The 22829-nt window shown below is 41.2% G+C and overlaps 1 protein-coding gene across 1 annotated transcript in view; it reads right to left on the bottom strand.

Annotated features, from left to right (window-relative positions):
- Positions 1-22829, bottom strand: part of PTPN1 (protein tyrosine phosphatase non-receptor type 1) — a 62746-nt gene that overhangs the window by 15074 nt on the left and 24843 nt on the right. Inside the window, exons 2-3 of the mRNA XM_006174977.3 lie at positions 5817-5907; positions 2847-2947 (exon numbers count right to left, since the gene is read on the bottom strand). Of these exons, the coding sequence (XP_006175039.1) occupies positions 2847-2947; positions 5817-5907 (192 nt within the window). The remainder of the gene's footprint in view (positions 1-2846; positions 2948-5816; positions 5908-22829) is intronic.

The raw sequence follows: 22829 nt of genomic DNA, 5'->3' as shown, positions 1-22829 counted from the left end.
ACACAATTCAGAGAGTGTATGTATTTTACACGTAAACACGCTCCAGTGCAAGCTCCCTGTAGGCGGTTAGTGGACAACAGTGCCCTCAGGCAGCGTGGTGACCATGGCTGGGACAGGGACCCGCCTCTCCCGGCCTAGTGGTAACTGCTATTCTATTTTTTACCACGTGGTGAAAAGGTCATTTCTGCATCCCAGGGCTGGTTCAGAGCCAGAGGAGAGAACGCTGACTCTGGCTTCTGCTGGCCGGCTGAGGGGTGCCACGGAGACACGTGCCTTTGGGCAGGCGGAACACGGGAAACTACCGGGTGCAGGTCAGAGGCAGCGTGGGAAGGGATCAATAGAGATGCTCCTGACGGTCTGAGTCCCAGCTCCAAGCACCTATCACCTATGTGACCTCGGACAAGTCACTTCCCCTCTCCTCGCCTCAGCTTCTCCACCCGCTTCACCGACTAACCACAGCACCTATTCCCAAGGTTGTGAAGATGAACTATATTCGTATACATGTGAAGACCTTACCATAGTACCTGGAACACAGTAAACACCCAATAAAATGTTAGCTATCATTATTACTATCAATAATGCTAACCTGACCAGAGACAGCCTTCCTCCTTGGACCAAGGAACGTAAGAGATGTGGCCACACAAAATGTCAGGCGGGTGGCCCAAGGGGTGTGTTGTCACTGGGGCACTGGTGGGGGGATGCCTGCCAAGCAGCTGCCCTGTCTCACTCTAGCCCTCTTGGCAACGGGCACAGATGTTCACTGGATCGAGGGTATGAATGCTTCGAGTATGTTTCCATTTTTGGTGTCACCCGGAAGAGCCGTGTCACCTATCACCTGCACAACAGAGCATGTCACCTCCTCTGGCCAGCACCACTTCTTTAAGAATGGTTTCCATTCTCACCTATTTTCATTCAAATTTTCCTTATTCTGTAATTACAGCTTTTCCCTTTAAGTCTTACCATACTTTCCTTGGCCACGAGAACCCTCAGTGCCCTCTTGCTTTCTTTCCTGAATTTATCTGAGATGTGCTGCCTGAACCTGACAAATCTGTGCTCCACACAGTTTCAGACAACAGTGGATTCCACCAGGAACCCTTTCCAGGTAACTGACAGGAAACCAGCTCCAGGGGCGGGGGCAGGAATCACGGGGCCCCCTGGCTGGCGGCCTGGACCGTTCATCTTCAGACTTGGGCACAAAGACCCAGCGGCCGGGCCCCCACAGCTGCGGCTCTCATCAGTTATTTCCCTACCTGTCAACATCGCCCAGTTTAGAATGGATCTGAGGGATTAAAAATCAGGTTAAGATCTGAAAGGACACACACCAAATGGAGCCAACACTTGACGATGGATGTGAAGGCTGGCACCTGTGATACTGTTCTCTACACTTCCGTATCTTTGTTTTAAAAAATGAGACTATAGACTTGCATTATCTGCAGAGTGAACAACACTGAAAATAAAAAATGGGCAGGGTTTTCTTGGTTTTGTGGCTTAGAAAATGTTTCTGTTATACTGTCTATGGGTACAACTTTGGGGTCAGGCTGCTTTGATCCCTTTTATAAATCTCAGGGCAAAGGAGACCACATGTATTGAGATACATCCATGGTACAACCTGATAAAACAGCCAGAACTTCAGATGTGCCAAGCAGCTGCTCGGGCACAGGGGCGGACAGAGGGGTAGAAGTTTCTATGATGTCTTCCTAGGCTCCAGTGACTGACTTTATATCCCCTGCCTTTGTTTTGGGCTTCCTGACCCCATACCAAAGTAATGAATGGCTGAAATTAGGAAGTAAGAAACTTGACTTCTTCTAAAAAGAGAAGTTCCCAAGAAGCCACTTTTGCCTCATCCTCTTCCCATCAACTTGCCACCACCAGTCTCCCTCTGGGGACTTACTCATAGGCCCCCAGAGCTGAACACAGCATGGCTGATGCTCCCTACACTGACTGGGGGGCGTCAGGGTGGATTCTGGTCATGCGAGGAGAGGAACTGGGGCAGGACAAAAGAGGCAGTGAAGAGGCGTCACGGGGGATAAGCTCTGCTCCCAAGCAGTCTGTTCACTGCTTTCCAGCCTCACCGTCATTTTAGCCTCCAAATATTAAGCAGAATTATGAGTTCACAATTACCCTATAACCCAAACCATGAGACTGATAAAATGATAATGGAATGAGAAAATGAAAATCATGTTAAAAAAAGAGAGAGAAACCCAGACTAATTAGATAAAGACTTGAGAAAATTAATTAAAAAGAAACTCATTTATCCCCTTTCCCAGATACCAGTCATATACCAGTAAGTGCTTCACAAAAAGGTAAGTTATTAAACCACTTTTATGATTTTTTTTCCCCCATAAAGATGCCAAAAGCCAATGGGAATTTCAAGTGATCTTGCATGCTATTCATATAATCTCATCATGCCCTCCCCCACAATCCCAGGCAGAAGGAGGACCGTGCAGAGAATTCTGGTGTATGCTAACCCCCTTAGGTCTCCCTGAGCAACACTGGGTGCCCTGGGGAGAACGCTTATGGACTCAACTCAGGCACAGGCTCTCCTCTGGCCACGGCTCTGCTGCCTCCATCAACAGACCGTAGGCAACTCTGGTATTTTACTGCTGTTTTCTAAAAATCCAGCAACATCATACTTCCCAGAAAAGATTCATGCCTCAACCAAGCTGAATCTCTGAAGGAAGACTTTTCCTTCTTTGTTGCTTTTCTGGGTTGTTTAAAACCTATCTGATCTTCTCAAGGAGGTGGCAGGTTTTATTTGAGGTGAAGATAACAGCACGCTCTGCAACTCTTAAGATGACATCGAGTAAGCCAAAAACATCGAAGAAAAATGTGGATGATCTGTTTACCTGGGTAAGAATGTAACTTCTTTGGGCTTCTTCCATTTTTATCAAACTAGCATTGATGTAGTCATTGTCTTCTTGATGGAGTTTAATCCGACTATGGTCAACTGAAAGACAAACCAGAACTCAGAGGTTAATCCTGGAGGACCCAAGTGTCCGCACAGGCAGCGTGCCCCATGGGGAAAGCGGAAGTGGTGCAGTGGTGGCTCTGAGGGTGTTCACATTGGTTGAGGTCGTGCTGTTTTAACTGAGATTAGTCATCAATACGGGAATGACTAGTATTTTCAGAAAGGTTTTTGGAAGTGTTTGAAACTTAACACTAAACAGCAACAAACTACACCAAAACATAGATTATGTCTTATTTGGGAAATCTGTTTTTAGGTCACATCTTCCTATGATACTACTGTCCCCACAATGTGGAAGGCTGGGGGGAGAGGATGTCAAGAGATCTGTTCCCTGATGCCTAACAGACACTTCTATGGGGTAAAAAATACAGTGGGTTCAATCTCTGAAAGGGAACAAATACACCAAACACTCCCCCTGGTCCCCGAGCTCTAGTTGGCACCATGAGCAAAGCAGGTAAGGTTTATGCCCCCGCCGTGACCTAACCTCTGCTTAATGGTCTGGCAGACTAAATGGCCTAAGTACACAGCAGTGTGAAAAGTTGTACCTTGAATTCCTAGATACAAAGTTTTTTTTAAAGTTCAAGTATCAGCTAAATGTCAAGATCAAAGATGCTTAAACGAGAATTGAATTATTAAAAATAAACTCTGACTCCAAAACACTGAAACTATATTAATTGTAACTTTCAGAATAGTTTTTAGAAATAAACTTGAATTTAGAAGGTCTGCCCCAGGTTACTGAAAAAGCATAGTTACTTTTTTCCCCTTTATCATAACTTTGTCACAAAAGCGATGGTTCCTCGAGGGCTACTTTCTGTATCCTGCTAGTGCAGCCAACAAGAACAGGTGGGTATTTTTATTTCTGATACAACACAAGGGATAATGAACTCAGGTGACCACCCATAAACAGTCCTCCCGTTGCCCAGTGGGAAAGGAAGAGTTAATGGGGATCAGTGGTTTGGGGCTTTCTTTGCTAAAGAATTCCAAAGAGACGTTTTTTGAAAATTAGCCACTGTTTAGACTAACGTTTCTCATTGCAGAGGTTTAATATGAACTGAAATACTTGGGTAATACTTAAGTGGGTCTTGGCGATAAAAGACCTCAACAAAAACTATGCCTGGCACTGGTGATTACGTGAGTGGATTCAAACAGCACTGGGAGGTGACCTTGGGCAAACAACTTATCCTCTGAGTGCTGGGCTGTTCACCTGCCTAACGGAAGATACAAGATCACCCTCTACCTTGAAACAGTCTCCCCATTTCCTCCATAACCTGGACAGCAAATTATCTTTTCTACTGCAGAGTGGAGGTAGGGGAGAAAAAGAAAAATATAAGGAGTGCGACAGGGTAGGGGTGAAGAAGTTTGGAAATTACATCTCTGGAACAATATTTTAAATGCTGGGTTTTTTTCTCTGTAAAACTGGTTTATAGGACCATTTAGGTGACCACTGATCAAAAACGTAGAAAAAGAGTATTAAAGACAACATTACTGCCAAATTCAGAGCAAGTACAGCAAAAGCCAGAGCCCAAGGGTACCCTGGCACTGTGTGAAAACTCGAGCACTGATGGCTGCCTCAAGCTCAGAGTGGCTGGCCAGGGCCTCCCGGCAGAATCACCTGAAGAGAGGTTATGATGATTATTTTTAAAATAAAACCTGTGAGATGCCATAGCCTAGATGTCCTAAATAAAGAGTATCTGGCACTGGGGCAAAATACTGTGTCACTGGACCTAGAACTGCGCTCCAGGAAGTTCCTGGCGCACATCTTCAGTTAACGACTGAGCCAGACCCTAGGCCAAGCGGCTTATGTTATTTTATTTCATCTTTGCACAAATTCTGAGATCGGTGGGACACTTGTTTGACTGAAGCTATCAGAGGAGAGGGCCACCCAGCTCTGAGGGGCAGGGAGAGACCCTGCACCAGGCAGGGAGGGACCCACGGCAGCAGTCGGAGGCAGTCTGCTCTGTGCAACCAGGTCTGACTTCAATCCCCTTCCAGGGACCTGGGCGCTGCACAGGTCAGGGCAGGAGGCACCGAGAGCCACCACTCAGAGAGCGCAGCCAGCCGTAGCAGGCCCACCTGCACCTCCGATGCTCCTAGCAGAGAACACTCGCCTGGGGGCTGTCGGTGGCTCCAGCCCTCACTGACTGACAGTGGCCACATGGAGGTGAGTCTGTGGCCTGGAGGAGGTGGCAAAGTTCATAGCCTTTACTCAGCTCCAGTTTTTCTTACTTTTGACAAATTCTAACGTATTTAGTTAATTTACTTTCGTGATATCAGTGGATTGAGAGCCAATTACTCAGAAGGCAGAGGAGGCTGCCACAGGCACACTGAGACCTAATGGCAGGAAAGAGCTAGAAAATAATGATGCTGGAGGGGGTGGGGGTGGGGTCAGCCAGCAGAGCCTGCCTGTCTTTGGTTGAGGGGGTGAACCACTCCCACCCCTTCATGCCTCTGCAGGGCGTCATTACACTTGAATACAATGCTTGGGGCCTAATAATACTGTTGCTGACTCATCCAGAAGGGGTTATATTATGCTTGCGATACTCTGCTTCAGCTGGCAGGAAAATGATTCATCATTAAAGTAGTCAAGGCTAAAAAAAGTGCTTTGAACTTAGCTGAATTTTCCAGAAACTGAAACCTTACCCCGTCTACAAGGGCGGAAAAATGAACCATTACTATAAGTCTCTAATGCTTTTATTGTAGGAAACAATCAAGTCATAAACCGTTGCTGCTATCGATTTATCACCAAACTCTGGGGCTACAGGAGTCTGGACTGAGAGGCCGTGCAGCTCAGGAAGAGCCTGAGGAAGAGCCGACGCGATGGAAGCAGGGTAATGGCGATGTGAATACTTACAGGGACTGACATCTCTGTACCTGTTTCGGTTTTTGTTTTTAGGAAGCTTGGCCACTCTACATGGGAAATCACTGGCTTCGTGTCGGATATCCTACAAAAAAAGGATAAAGAGTGCACTCTTGAAATCTCTGGCTTCAGGAATTCATCAAGATAACTGAGCACGGGCCCCATGCCAGGCACTGAGGAAGACCCAGGGCAGAAATGGACATCAAAGGGAGCCAGGCAGTGTGGGGAACGCAAGGTGCTAATTCAGAGGCATGTACAAGGTCATAGGAGGAAAACAGGACAGCAGCAACCACATGCCGGGGGTGGCAGGGGGCTGGAAAGATGCTGAAGAGGACAGGGAGCGGGAGAGGGGGCGTGCGCATCTCTGGAACACCCAGCACAGCTAAGGCGCGGGGGCTGGAGTTCACACTTATGCGGGAACAGCGAGTGGGCGTGGGGCAGGGGGAGGGGGGGCGGAGTTGGGGAGCCGATCTCCGAGAGTCAGGACTGGGAGTTCCATATGTAACCTTCTGTAAAGCTATAGTTATCAAGAGCAGATAAAATGCACTTTTGTGCCAACAAACTATCCAAATGTTTTCCTAGGAGATGATAAACAATTCCCATTATACCAAACTGCCAAAGGAGCAAGTACCAGAAGACCCCATTATATCTATGGCTAGGCTGATCACACACATCTAATTTTCCTCTCCTAAATCACCACTACCATAATCTCACGTAAAAATCTTTTCCTTTAAGTTTGTACTTTACTATTATAAAGATAAGCTTGTACAACAATATGAATGTACTTAATGCACTGAACTGTATACTTAAAAATGATTACAACGGTAAATTTTATGCTATGTATATTTTACTACAACAACAACAACAACAAAAAAAGACAAACCCACAAAGAGAACAGGAGAGCAGACAACAGCAACACAACTTTGGAAGCTGGAAATCACACCGATTAGTAGCTGACAGGCCTGAGAAAGCTCAATGAAAAGCCAGCAGCAGGGAAAGCAGAAGAGAACCATCCAGATTTCCACCACAGAACCCCTCAAAGGCTCAGGAAGTTTGCTTCTTTGGAACGAGGGGTGGGATTTACTGCAGGGGAACTGGATCTCCACCTCCACTCCCCCAGCGCCCACTTCCCTGTTGCGGGGTGACTACTGACTCACACCTCTGCAGAAATATGGAGATTTATTTTCTGGAAAATGTTAAGTCAGGGGATAGAGTGCTCTCTAGATGATCTGAGCAGACAAGAGGAAAGACCAAAAGGTGCCATCACAACGGTATGTGGCTAACAGCCCACCCCTACCTAGGGGCCGAGCCGGGGCCGAGCCAGATCCGTGCTGACAAGCCCCTTACCCCTGCTCCGAACCTGCCTTCTGCCCTGTGAGCTCCTCCTCTTCCTCATGTACAGACTAATGATTACAAGATGTCAGAGGAAAGAAAGCCTCTAATGCAAAAGAGATTTAAAAGAAAAAACAGGGGGGAAAAAAAGCCCCTTGGAGAAAATAAACTGCAGGGACACAAAAGCTTATAATATATATATTTTTAACATACTCAGAAAGATAAGAGCTTAACTGAGGATTCAGAAGATAAAGGTAGAAGAAATCCTTCCAGAAGATAAAGCCTAAATAAATAATAAATTTTAAAAATAGAAAATTAAGTTAAACAAAATACAAGGAAAGAAAACATTAAAAAATAGTTCAAGGAAATCTCCCAGACACACCAAGCACTCATCATAATGATAAAACCAGACCCATACTGACACACACTGATGTGCAATTTCAGAATCCTGTGGACAAAGAGAATATCCTGTAAATTTCCAGGAAGAAAAAAAATAGTTCACTTTCAAAAGATAAGGTGATCAGAATGCCTTCAGACTTTGCAAGAAAAAACCGAAAGCTGGATGGCAATGGGGCAATGCCTTCAAAATTCTGAAGAAAAATGATGTCCAATTTAGAATTCCATATACAGTCCAATAATCATCAAGTAAGAAGGGACAAGAAAAACTTCCACATACGCAAGGTCTCAAAAACTTCACCACCCTGCTCCCTTCTCTCAGCAATCCACTGGAGCATGCCTCCCACCTGAAGGAAGAAATAAACCAAGAGAAAGATGTAAGATACACGGGGCTGGCGGCTGGTTGCAGGGAAGGATCCAACACACGAGCAAAGGCACATGAAATTTCCACAAAATCTGTGATGGAGGCGCTCCCAGTATGACAATTGTGCACCAGCCCAAGGAGGCAAGCAGGCAGATTAGAGCAGAGTGACTCAAGAGATGGACCTGTCAGCAACATGCCTTCATCCACTGCACAGACCACATGAAACCACTAGAGAGAAGTGAGGAGAACACCCGAAGTCCAGAAAAACAGGGACTCCAACTGAGAAGCAAGGAAAAGGAAGTCTCAAGATGGCAGCTGTATGTGGCAGCCTGCAGGACAACAGCCGAAAGGAGGAGGATGTCTACGAGATCAAGACTGAAGCTCAGGAATCACCTGAAACTGCTCTGTCCAATATAGCAGCCACCAGCCTCGTGTGACTACAGAGAGCACTTGAGGTGTGGCCAATCTGAAAAGAGATGTCGTGTTAAGTGTAAAAATACACATCAGACTTTGATGACGTAGTGCTAAAAAAAGAAAACATCTCAAATATTTGAAATATTGACTACTGGTTGAAATAACATTTTGAACACACTGGGTTAAACAAGCTAAACTATTAATTTCATCTGCTTCCTGTTACCTTTTTTACTGTAGCTATTAGAAAAAGCAGAAATATATATATGGGTTGCACTCTATTTCCATTGGATAGCACTGACTGATTTTGTGGGAAGTTTTGAGAGGCTACTAGGTTAGGAAGAATTAGCAACAGGTAGAAAGAAAACTGCAAATGAAAAACACAAGGCAATTATTGACAAAAGGAAAATGTACTAAAAAGGAAACAGTGGAGTACAACACTACGTGTGACTATGTACACAGGCAAATAATGCGAACAATGAATACTGTTTTAACCAAAAACTGTAACATATTGGGAGAATGGGGGAGGGGAAGCAAAGGGGAGAGAAAGAAGGAATAGCTGTTTAAGAAAATGAAATCCTATGCCTTAGTAAAGATCTACATTAATGAATCAAAAGAGAAACATTTTCCTTAGAAATATGGAAATAAACACAAGCTGGAATCAGCCGCTTCAGAAGTTGAAAATGGTCATCCATGAAGAGGAATACTGGGGAACGGGCTGGGGTGTGGGCAGCAAGGAGCTGGATTTTATTGTAAAGCTGTATCACGGTACTATTTACTTCTTAAACCATGTATACATTCAACTTGGACATTAAAAAAAAAAGAATGCCTACATTCTGCTACTCTACTTATTAATAACACTACAAAATGGCAAGGAGGAATTTTTGACTTAAGACACCAGGTAATCATTTGAAAGCATGATGATGGATTACAAACCTATTTGGGATTAAACAAGTTAGTCCACAGGAACATTCCCATCACATCATTTATGGATGAGATTAAGCTTTCAGGGAAAAGCTACACGGCACAGAAAAATGACTTAAAGGAATAAAAATCTAGGCTTTAAATTTGTTGTCCTACTTATATTTGGAAGCATTTGTCAGTAAATTCGAATTCTGCCTTGTGAGGTGAAACAATCTGATCAATCCAGCTGGTGTGACTGGATGAAGATGGAAGAAATAATTGACACAGATAAATCACTGAACTAACAAATATTCATCCTGCAGAAATAAGGACCAAAATATCAACAGTGCACAAGTGATTTTATTCAGCCAAAGGATTTATTAATTTTCACTTTTTTGGTAAGGGGGGGAGGGTAAGGAGACACAGCAAAACCTGGAGATTTTAATAAAAATACTGGGAAAATATAAGTTATTCACACAATTCTTAAAAAAAGATTCTAAAATTAAGGTATACTCATGGAGTAAAATACACAGATCTTAAGTGTGTAGTTCAATTAGTTTTTCTCAATCAACTTTAAGGTATAATTTACAAATAATAAAATACACCCAGTTTAAGCATTTCCCTACTTTAGAATGGCATATGGGAAATACACGCATGCTTTGAAGACAAATGTTTACATTTCACTTATTAAAAATGTCAGGATTATAGTCTTAAAAGTAAGGAGTGATAAAGTACTTTTAAAATTAAAGGTACCTACCAATAGTGGTTTAGAAGAAAGTCATACAATTTGCTATACAACTACAGCAAAACAAGTCTTCTGTATTCTGAAACTGTATCAAAGGTGTGCTAACTTTCTAACAGGTGTAGAAAAGACAGATCACTGACTAATGAGCAAGTTTAGGAAGACGTCCACATGCCTAAAGTATCCCTAGAAAATTTTTTATTACTCGGATCAAAGATTACATAATCCACCAAATTATGTAAATTTCCACACAGATAACAAAAAATAAAATAAAGGCCTTAAAGCTGATGATGAGAAGATGAACGCTGGGTAAATTTAGGAGCCAAGCCAAAAAGGAAATAATAAACTTTCCATGAAACAGATTCCCAGAAGTATCCCCTATTAAAAAAAACCCACTGAACATTTCAAGAATCATTCAAAGTGTACCTCAACATTTCAGGGATGGGATCACACTAAATGAGAAATTTTACGGGTGTGAAATTAAATATACCAACAAATAGATAACCTATCCCCCTCCTTCCCCTAGACAGTTCTTCATTGGCTTTTTAAGAGCCTACTTCCTATCCTTAGTGTAGGTTTCAGAAATGTGATAGAATAAAACATCATATGTAATAGATGTAACAGTCATGCTCTCCTAGAGAATAAATCTGATAATGTGCTACCGAAGTGGGGCTCAAGTATGGTCAATGCCTACAGGTTAATGGCTTAAATTACTCTGTGTATCATTTTATATAGGCATTGGGCACCAATGAATCGTCTCTATAGTGAATCATTTTCATGAGAGAAAGAAAGTTCTTCCAAAATTATGATTTAGCTGGGCTAGAAAGCTGGGCTACAAATGCTTGGTAAAGTTTAAACAAAACATCTGAACTGGAAAGCTTATGAGGCAAGGAAGTCAGCAGGGCAGAAACCTGTACCCACCTGAATCATTTCTAACGCTGGTGCTTGATTTCCCATCCTCCCACACCCATGTAACAAGATGACAGATGATCTCCCAGCGAGTACGAAGGCATCATATACTTACAGAGCTCAGGGAACAGAATGAAGTAGGGCACAAAGTGAATCAATTTCTCTATTTACAGGGAAGTTCATTATCCACTATTCAAATACCTCCCAAATGCAATTAAGGAAAAAGTCAAATCTGGGTGAAAAGATGATAATTTTCTTACTTGAGATTCCTCTTTTTGAAAACACATAGGCATAAAAGCAAGTCTAGCCTTGCAGAAATATTTTCATGTTTATAGTCTTCACTTTGTTAAGTTAAACTTCACGATTTTGGTTTTAACACCCCTTTCTCTTCAGTTCCATAACAGGGTGAATGTCCCTTATTGGCTCCACGGTAAAATGCATTATTTCTCTTAAAACATTGGACAAATGATGAGGTGGTCTAGACAGCATTGTGTTAACAGCCGGGAGTCTGCGAGGAAGGGCCCCACTCTCACCTCTCTCACTCCTCTGGGCATAGGCCTAGGCCCGGAGTAGGTCCTCAGCCTAATTCTGCTGATTGAATTAAGGAATAATTCTAAAGGCCCCCAAAGCTCAAAGAGCCCTTAACTCTATACCAATATGCTTCATTTTATGGAACAGAAATGTTTTCAAAAGGGAATACGTTTATGTAAATATCTGATCCAATCCTGCTTTCCAATAATTTCTATTATTATTATTATTATTTTTGCTTTGCAACTAGGTCATACAGCCTCCTGACAAGACAGTACCAAAATAGTTACTAAAGCATGGATTCAAAGCAGAAAGGGTTATTGTTAGATGGTTCTGACAGAGACCTGTTTTAAAAGTCTGAAGGAAGAAAGAACTCCAGTGGTACCTTCTATTTGCTAGAACTGCCATCAGCTACAAGATCCCATAGGACCTTCAACCTCTTCTATGCTCCCCGCCTCCCCAATTTACAAACGGCTGCCTAATTTGATTGTTCCAGTCGTTACCTAGTACTTTATGGAAGCTACTGGCTCTCAGAAATAGACAGAGCTACACTGAAGGGAAATGCAGAGGTACAGTAAAGGCAATAATTTAAAATGCAGTAAGTGATCATACAGGGTGTGTATTTCCTGGAACTCTTGCAATAGTCACCACTGAATAGAGAGATATACATAGAAATAGAGGAGGGGGTGGCTGGGCTAAAATTTTACAAACCGAATCTTCAAAGTAACGTGTGTTGAACAATTTTTGTTAATCATAAATTTCACTATAAATGAGAACATAAAATTTCTGTATAACAAAGTATACTCCAAGAAATATACAAATTCTCAGAGTCAGAAGTTCAGTGTCTTTCAAGTTGAAAGAATACTATATTCTTTATCTATAGAAGTTAATATACTTTACTACAAAAACCTTAGGGATATACATACTTTTATTATATTTATCCATTCACATAAACAATATGCAGTAAGTCATATACTCAGTACTGTTAAGTTTTAAGACAAACCACACTGCCTAGACAATAAAGGTAAGGCTTAAAATTTAGCTAACCAATACCAAGCTTGTTTGGTTTAAAATTTAAAATGATTATGTACTGAATAGAAAAAGATGCTGAAAAGTGAACCAAGGACCTAAGAATCTTATGTGATAGCTGAAAGAGAAAGCAAAGAGGGAGGAAGGAACAAAGCTGGTCAGAATTTAAAAGGCAGCAGGATGTACAATAATTATCTGTGCCAGAGCCTGAGGAAGTGTTGGGTCATCTTGTACACTGGTCGGGGGTGAGGTTAAAAGATAATGGAGTTAAAAACCACTACCAGAACAATTATGCACATTTGGAAAAGGACATGGAAAAAAGCATAATCACATTGCTTTACAAATTCCCCACAAATGAGAGGATGAGGGCAGGAATGGGAAGTGTGGGGTGCCCTTCATGAAGTCGGCCAGGGGAACATCTGGTAGAGACAGTGGGACCAATTTCGCTCTCTGATGTACACCCTCTGCTCTGAACACAAAGTGATGGTCAATTACACATAGAGAAAAGTACAAAGTACAGCGAGGCTCAAAAACAGAATGAGAACAAATGAAAATAACAGGTCTCCGACTCAAAATGATCTGCAAGCCCCGTACCAAAAACCAGAAGGTGACTAGTTCTGAAAAAGCATCCAACATGTCAACTAGAGATGTAAAGCTATTCCACATAAAATGTAGGATTAGCCTGTCAAGTACTTTAAAGATAAATATATTTGAGATCAGGAGTAAATAAAGGAATCATGTATAAAAACGATGTTATAGATAAAAACAGGGAGGGATGAGGCCAGAATTAGTAGATGGGAAAGAACAAATGAGAAATCTTGGAAATGAAATTGATAATCACTGGTATTTAAAACAACAATAACACTTAACAGACGAGAGTAAATGCTACAGTGAACACAAAGGACGAGTAAATTGGAAGCTAGTTCAGAGGGCCGCAGCACGGTCTAACAGGAGACACAGGATGCAGAGGCCCCCCCCCCCCGAGCACACCCCTGAAAAACAAAGTCAGTACCCAGACACGTTGGGGTTAGGGTACAAAGTTGCGGAATATTAAGGATAAAGACTCTTCAAAGTAAACTGTAATGTTTTTGGAAGCTTGACAGAACTTTAACATTGTCATTTATTTATTTTTAACAACTATAGTTAGATAGCTGAACTGTTAACAAAGAAATACAAAAATTGCGTTTTCAAGTGCTAAAGCAACTGACTTTAAACCTTATTTTTACAATCCTTAAAGTATTGTGTTTTCTCTTTTAATCACTTATGTTTTCTGTTAAATGTCATGAATTTCACCTTGGGCAGAAATCAATAAGCAGAAAATGAATCAGACTTACAGTAATTGATGTCAATGAAACATATTGGAACCAGTGTTTTTTTAAGTGCTGAGAACCGCAAAACCATTCCTGTAAGAGAACAGTCTAAAAAACTGAATCCACTTTCACTTCTGTTCTGTTTACCTTCTGCTTTCCATAAGGACAGATGAAGTGCTCAGGCCCTGGGGTTCTGGCACTGTGCCGAGGACAGTGGTACAGTGACTAAGGACACAAGCAGTTGGCAGACATCTGAAAGTGGAAGGTTTATACCTTCCTTTACAGGGAACCAGGCTGCCAACCATCAGCCTCCTCCCTTCATTGGCTAATTTCCCCAAGCTCCGCAGTCACAGGGAGGGTCCTCAGGAACCCACAAGATATTCCTACTCTGAAAAAACTGAGAACCGTATTTGAGAAACTGATGAGACTATGCATAATTTGGAAGTGTGAATGGGAGGAAAACAATGTCAAAACGAAAGTAACTTTGGTGAAGAATTTCTTTAATATTCCAAGAGCAGTATAACATTCTGTTAATATAATCAAGGAAAATTTGCTTTTGCATTATTGTTTCCAACCAAATGAGTTTCTACACACTGTCTAGATGTAAATGTACTTTTCTACACACCATTTGGGCGATTAGGGATGACAAAGGAAGACATGACCATTGCCCAAAAGCATTACGAAGTGAGATTCTTCAGTGAGGCCACAAAAATAAGATGACAATCTGGGGAAAAGAGGAAGCATGTGACCAAACTCTTCTGCCTGGCTTTCCAAAGAACTCTGTGTATGGGGATTAAAGAAGCAAGGTTTGGATTTAATGTTTGAGTCCCTTCAATTCACCCAAATATTTACTGAGCACTGACTATGTGGCAGGCACTAAGGATATGGAAGTGAACAAGAGGCAAAATCCTGCATTGCGGACCTTGTGTTCCAGTGGAAAAGACAGATAAACAGATGCTCGGTTCTGAGCCAGGCACTGCTGCATGTTAACTCACACAAACACACTCATGGCCATTTATCAATCTTACAGAAGATTAACAGTAAACAAAAAGATTAAATCCCTGAGCAAATGGACACTCTACCTACACCCCCTCTCTGCCCTTAACGATCTGATCATTCTCGGAAAGGCAGAATGAGTGGTTCAGAAGCCCCAACTTCTGTCTGCACCTGCATTTCTTTCTGCTTCCTCTTGTGGATTAAATTAAGGGTTCTAGCATTGAAATGTGCCTAAGAACAATTGTGCCAGGCTGTACGCATAAAACCATACATTATGCGTAAATTAACGATAACCTGGTCTATTCACAGATTTCTCAACTTTTTTTAGACCCGAATCCATGAGAGAGACGCAACTCTACTGATACAAAGCTAATTTAAGATGTTGCTGAATAAACAGCCAAGGTCTTAAAAATTTTAGGGCTTCAGGAGAAAACTCTCTTTGGGCCAGTTTGGTAAGAGAGCAATCATTAACAAAAACTAAAACCATCAGTTTAGTAAATGCTTACTATTTACCATGCCAAGATATGTTAGTCTCATCACGAGGTTACAAGAGATAAAAACCCATGTGAGCCCATAGCCTGTGGCTTTCTGTTTTCTCCACTAAGAAGTCATGCAATACTCAGGGTTACTTGAAATTCCCACTTAAGAAAACATATCTGAATGCAGCAAGTGAAAGTAACATATGGGAATGACTGTACAGCCACTCTATTTTTTAAAAGTAACTTATTCATAACATCAGCACTGAAAAATCGTTAACTGGTGGCACATGTCACACCTGCTTATAAGACATCTGGAAAAGTGGCAACATTAGAGCAAGCACTACTGCTACAAGCCACAGGAGCCCTTGTGTTTCGGAGGAAGGTTCACTCTTTGTTTTGTATGTTCTATGGGTTTTGACAAATGTATAATGACATGCATCCTCCACTACAGTACTAAACACAGTATTTGCACTGGCCTAAAATCCCCCTGTGCTCTACCTCGTCATCCTTCCCTCTCTCCCCCCACACCCCTGGCAACCACTGATCCTGTCACTGTTTCCATAGTTTTGCTTTTTCCAGAAATGTCATATAGTTGCTTTGTCTACTTTTTTCTATTAGGTTGCTGTGTTTTTCTTAATGATACGCATGTGGTGTTCTTTATGTATTCTGGGCACTAGTTCTTTGGTGCTCATACACACTGCAAATATCTTTCTCTGTATCAGCTGGCTTTTGCTGTGTATCTAACCATGCCAAAACACAGGGCTGACAAAACCACTTACTTGCTCATGATTCTACAGGTTGGCCATTTGAGCTGGGCTTGGCTGGGATGGCTTATCTCTGTTCCACGTGCTGCTGGCTGGGCTCGCCATATGCATTTGCGATCACTGGTGGCCCAATGGTCTCACTCACAAACCTGATCTTGGATACATGTTGACAAAGGTGATGGCAGTAATCAGGCCACATGTCATTCACCTGGGACAGCCTGGCTTGTTCACACTGTAGCGACTGCAGAATTTTCAAAAGCAGCAAGGGAGGGCAAGGCCCAATGTGCAAGTATAGAGATACTGTGGGTTCAGTTCCAGACCACAACAGAGCAAATATCGCAATAAAGTGAGTCATACGAATTTTTGGTTTCCCAGTGCGTATAAAAGTTATGTTTACACTATACTATAGTCTATTTAGTGTGCAATAGCATTATGTCTGAAAAGAACAATTGTACATACCTTAATTAAAAAACACTTTATTGCTAAAAAATGCTAACCATCACCTATGCCTTCAGTGAGTTGTAATCTTTTTGCAATAGTAACAAAGACTACTGACTACCGATCACTACAAGAAATATAATAATAATGAAGAAGTTTGAAATATTCCAAGAATTACCAATATGTGACATACTGACACAAAGTGAGCAAATGTTGTTGGAAAAATGGTGCCGACAGACTTGCTTAATGCAGCGTTGCCAAAAACCTTTAATTTGTTGGGGGGGGGGGCACACAGCAAAATGTAGTCAAATGAGGTATCCCGGTTTTTTTAGGCCTCTACTACTGTCACTATTGGCCAAAGCAACTCACGTGGCCAAGCACGAATTGCCAAGTGATTCTCCAATGAGAGTCACAGAGGGGCATGAAGGCAAGGGTGGGAGGATTTGGGGGCCACTCTGTAAACAACCCAAAGTTAATGGTGTCTTTTGATGAACGGACGTTCTTAATGCCAACAGAGTTCAATTTATCCATCTGTCCCTTTATAGTTCTGTGGGGTATCTTGTTTAAAAAACAGTTGCCCATCTCAAATCCATAAATATACTCTCCTACATTAGTTTTGAAAGTTCCACTAAAGAAAAAAAATGCTTTCCATACATTTTCATTTACATCTAGATTATGCCTCAAAATGTTGGAATAAAATATGCAGACACAAGATGACATGTCTGACCCTTCTAACAGCTGTTTTGTGCATGGTAAGCACTGCTTTAACGTGACTAGTAGGCATTCAACGTCTGCTGGATGATGCACAGAGTGATTTGTCTCTGTCCTTTGCCCATTAATCTTGGGAAATATTAATGTTTTTCTTACTCTTCTAAGCTGTAAGCTATTTTCATATTTTAAAGCCATCAATTCTTTGGAAATCACTTTTCCAATTTATTTATCTGTATATTTAACTTCCTCTATACACAAAAATTTTAAGTATGGGAGGATGATCATAAAACTGTCCATACAGAAACAGAGCTGCTACTTGGCAGTATTTTGTGAGTGATTTTTATTTCCTATTGTTTCCCAAATTTTTTTCTACACAGCATATGCACTGTAGAAAAAGTTTAAAAATAGTTTTAGAATTTTCAGTATTCAAATCTATTGACTTTTTCCTCTGCAATTTCCTTTATTGCTTCTAACAGATGAAAGGCTTCTTCCTCAGTATGGTGAAAACACTTCAGAAAAAAATTTAATCTTAATCCATCTGAAGTTTATTTTCCTCCTACAATTTTCAACTATGCCCGTTATACTGCCTTTAAATCTCAAATTATGCTAGGAACAGATGTTCCTTCTGGTTCAGTCAGCTTAACAGTTCCACTATGCTAATCTCTGTATGTTACAGTAGCTTAAATTGTATATTACAGAGAGCTCCTCCTCCCTCTCTCTAAATTCAAGTAGTAACAAAATGCAGCTGCATCTGATAATTCAGATTTCAGAATGAACAACTCACTGTTTTTCAGAGAAAGATGAACCATTACAATGAAGAAGAATGCACGGTAGATTCATCCTTTGCAACTGTTTAGCAAATTAAAGATCAAGGGGAACACAGGAGATTAAAATACAGGGAATTTTAAAAACCCACAATAGTATTTTTATAGTTAAAATGAATACTGTTACTCTGTTCTTCTGTAAGGAAAGAGTGGCCAGGAAGTTTCTGGCACAAAAATTTCCCCCATATTTATCTGGTATGTATTACTATGTGTATAAACTAGTAGTGAAATACAAGAAAAAATTAAAAACATTAAATGATTTCTGTTCACCATGTTCATAAGCAGCTTATTTTTAAAAAAGCATAGTTCTCCATGTCAGACTCCTGACTTTTTATCTTCAGTCAAAGCAAATTTTACTTTATTAAGTATATTTAATTAAAAAGCAACTTTCAGAGTAACTACTTCAAATAATATCCAGCCGAGAATAGCTGTATCTCAACAAATTAAATTAGTCCCTCTTCCCACCCCCTTAACATATTTAGGGAGATGGAACTGTTTACAAGGGCTCTATCCCTTCCTCCTCTTCAGTCATAAGCTTTGGGCAACAGCTGCATATCTTTTTGTCATCTGTCTTCTTAGAACTGGATACATAAAAAAATACATTTTCTTCACAGTGGAAGGAGGCAGTAAAACTTTGCTAATAACATATGATCAATTTTTAGAAGCTTTTGAAGGCTGACGGATGCCAAATCCTTCCTCAAGAGGATCTGCTCAATATCTCAATGCTGCAACTAAAAAACTATATAGGAACCAAAATCCATAGACATATTGCTAGATACAGACCTGGGGTCACCATTATCACATAAATAACTGAAGCTATTGTAGAGTAATATCCTTTAATGATATTATAATAGCTAGACACTCCTCTTCCCAAGGCTCACAAAATGACGACACCTAAGTTGAGTTATCAGGAAAATAAGTCCCTAGGTTCCAATAAATCAAACATTTTGCAAAAATCAGTATTAAATAAAGTTAAACCTAGTGACATTTTCCTGTAACAGCAATGCATAAACTCAAAAAAACTCACCACTAGAATGTTTTCCTACTGTGCTGAAAAGCAATCTTTATAAGATTATTCAGAGCAAACACTGTAAAGTTTCAATGAGATATGTTCATTAGAGAACAGGACAGTTAAAAAGCCACAACTGTAAAAATTCTCTTAAAGGTAATTGGTTTTACCACTAAGTATATTTTTTATAGCAAACTCTTACATAATGATGCCAAAGTCAAGTTTTGCGGATCACCTTCAGAATCAAGACCACAATATATCGTTGTACTTGCAGCCAATTTTTGTCCTTGCACTTCATGTTGTGCCAAGTGTTGATGGGGCAGGTAGTTACGTCATGGTCCCTATCCTCAATGAACTCTCACTCAGTGGGGGAAGACCACCGGTGGCCACAAACAGATGCTGAGTAGAAAGTACTGCTCAGAGGGGAAATCTATTCTACAGGAAGAAGGGAAAGGCATCAAGATGAGCTGATAAAAATGAGAACAGTAAATTCAGGAGTAACTAAAGAGTGGCCACATCTGGTGTAGAGGAAAGAGATCCTCTTGGCACTGCTGACCTGCTGCCTCGCCTTGCAGGCTTTGATTGGCATTCATGGCAGAAATCAATCATACAGCTATGTCCAAGCTGTTTTGCCTAGTCTGTCCTGGCATTGTTGCTTGAAAGGAAACCTTAGCAATGAAGGCTGGAGTGGAGAAAGGATGGCCATTCTCAACTGGAGCATCCCCAGAAACCTGCTACCTGTGTCACTCTCCAAGTCCCTGCCATCACACCACAGGTCAGAGAGGAGGGAGTGGGCCTACACCCAACTATAGTGGCCCATGACCCAGGTCTGTGTGCGCAGACACCTTGGGGTGCACGGGGCAGATGTACCACTTCCGAAACTTGCCTCCGCTCAATATGCCTGGAGAGGCTTTCCAAGAGAGACTGCTGTATGAGCCTCCCCAGCTCAAAGGAGCAGAGACTCCAGGTCTAGCCTGTTCATCAGCATGATTCCTGCAGACAGAGGGCCCTCAATAAGGATTTTTACTGAATGAGTGGGCTAAGCAGGTCAGAAAGAACCAAGGTGAGAAATATGAATTTGGAATTAAGAAAACAGAGATAGCATGAGGATGGCAGTGAAAAACAAAATAATATATGCAAGAAGAAAGCACCAGTGACCCAACTAACTTTGGGGACTCTGCTCTCTCTCTGACCTCCTCAACAGAAAGCTCAAGGGTGATTTTCCAGTAATGAGTAATTTCCTGCTATGACACCCAGGGAACGGCTGGGTGTGAGAAACATTTCTTGGAAGGATGCGCCTCTTCCGCTCTACCTCTCCTGCAGGCAGCATGGTTTTCTGATGTGATACACTCCTGCAGAAGGCCACATTCCATCTGAAATGAAATCAAGGCTTCCTACATCGTCTCTACAAACAGGGGGAGGAGCAGGTTGATGGCTGGAACATCAAGAAGGCTTTGACATGGAGCCCTGAAGCCAGCCTGAGGAGGGAGTCCATGCAGCACGAAGCACTCCCAAATCAAGGCCCACCGGGGCCCCCGCCGCTGCGGCAAGAGTCAGGCAGGGATGGCAAGTGCTGTCTTATTAGCTCCTTGGGCCTGGCAGGGCTCGCCACGCTGATTAGCTCCCTAGAGGCCTCCCTCGGAAGGCACTTCCAGGCAGGCGGTACTTCAGCCCAGGGCTGAGGTTGCATCATCAGTTTTCCCTGACACTTCACCTTCCTCTGCAGGCCCAAAGTAGATGTGGCTCTGGTTCCTCTGATCCCTGAATGTTGGATTTTTTAAAAATATTTGTTATGATGCTTAGATTTACTTCAAAATAAATCAGAGCTAAGAGGGGCTAATGGATAGCGGGTGGCGATGAAAGAAGATGAGCCATGAGTTTATAATTATCAAAACTGAGTGACATATACAGGGATTCATTATGCTAATCTATTTCTGTATGTTTGAAAGTTTTCATAAAGGAGTCTTAAAACTCAATTTTTTTAAAGTAGGGGGAATGATATAATTGGATATATGCTTTTGAGAGATTACTCTGGCTTTGTGATTCTGGGAGGGGGCAGCAGCAGCACCATTTTTCACTCTCCCCAAATCCTCCATAAAAATAAACAGAGCAACAGGACAGCAAAACCAACACAGACAACAACTAAAACAAGATCAGGGATAAAGCACCTTTATGACTCTGAAAATACAAGTAAGTCAGGGGCAAGACAGTTATTAAGATCCATGTGGTACCAGCACTTTTGTGTGAGGAAGGAGACTCAAATCCTGATGGCTGAGATCAGGAAACCCCAAGCCACCATCAGGTCTGCCTGGAAGTGTGACAGACCAATCCGTGTGAGCAGCCAAGCTGGAGCAGATTCTGCAGACTCCGGGTCGCAGGCAGTGCCAGGTCGCCCTCCCCAGGTGCTGGGCAGCCCAGTCCCTGCAGACCCTCAAAACTAAACAACGAAATGCTCTTCTCAGACAAAGCCTGCATGGAGGAGAAGCTTCCAGGAGTAGAACAAACTGAGCAAGATACAGACAAAAGGGGCAAAAGAAAGAGAAGGTTGAGATAACAGCTGTAAAATTAGAGTAGGGGAAGCAGATCTTAGAAAGCACAAGACGGTTTTTAAAATCACTTCACAAAGTCAACTGAAGAGGGAGCCTGAGAGCCCTGACCTAGAATATCTGACCCACCCCTTCCTTCCTAAACCTACAGGAAACGTTTTCTTAAAAATGATCAGTAGACAAGAAGAGTTGAGTCCCACACAGCTTTAATTTATGAAAGAGAATAAGGGACAAATAATATTCCTACAGAAAATAAACGGAAGCTAGAAAGACAGCCACAAGGGGGAAACTAATCTAACAAGCTAAAAGAAATTAAGAAAATTGTAGAAGCTATAGAAGGACAACAAATAAGAATGAGAACTCAAGAAACAAGGTAACTGGAAAAAAAGAATGATTTGCAAAGAGAAGTGAAAGAAATCAGGAAAGAATTAAATATATATATATATTTTTTCAGAAATGAAGACAAAACAAGGAGGAACAAGAGAGCAAATAATCATCAGCCAAAAAAAAAAAAAAAAAGAAAGAAATCATGTCACTTGCAGTGACATGGATGGACCTAGGGATGATCACACTAAGTGAAGTCAGTTAGACAGAGAAAGACAAATATCATATGACATCACTTATATATGGAATCTAAAAAAAGACAAATGAACTTATTTAAAAAACAGAAAAAGACTCCAGACATAGAAAACAAACTTTTGGTTACTGGGGGAAAGGGGGTGGGAAGGGATAAATTAGGAGTTCAAGATTTACAGATACTAACTACTATAATAAAATAGATAAATAGTAAATTTATACTGTACAGCATGGGAACTATATTCAATATCTTGTAGTAGCCTATAATGAAAAAGAATATGAAAAATAATATATGTAAAACTGAATCACTATGCTGTACACCAGAAACTGACACATCATTGTGAATCAACTAAACTTCAATTAAACAAAAAAAAAAAAGAGAGCACAAATAAATCCATTTAATGCCTTAAAAGATACAGAATAAGGAGTTTCTAAAAAATTCAAGGTGAAATAACCAAATAGAAATTGGTTCCTTGTACTATTATAATTGTTCTGTAAGTTTCAAATTAGATTTAAATTTTATTTAATATAATTTTCATTTACTTTAAAGTAAATTTAGAAAGATTTAAAACTTTTTGAGAGAAAGTAAAAGAAACAGATGATAGCCAAAGAAGATCAAACATACACACGACAGGCTAAGTCTCTGAGAAGGAAATCAAAGCAATGTAAGAAAAGAACTACTGAAAATTCAAATTTAAACTCTGCTGAAATTAAAAAAAGAAAAGGTTTGAAACTATATA

This window comes from Camelus ferus, chromosome 19, assembly GCF_009834535.1.
Source record: "Camelus ferus isolate YT-003-E chromosome 19, BCGSAC_Cfer_1.0, whole genome shotgun sequence".
NCBI classification, from domain to species: Eukaryota; Metazoa; Chordata; class Mammalia; order Artiodactyla; family Camelidae; genus Camelus; species Camelus ferus.
Note: the sequence above shows the minus strand (reverse complement) of the source record. Positions and strands in the feature narration are given on the sequence as shown.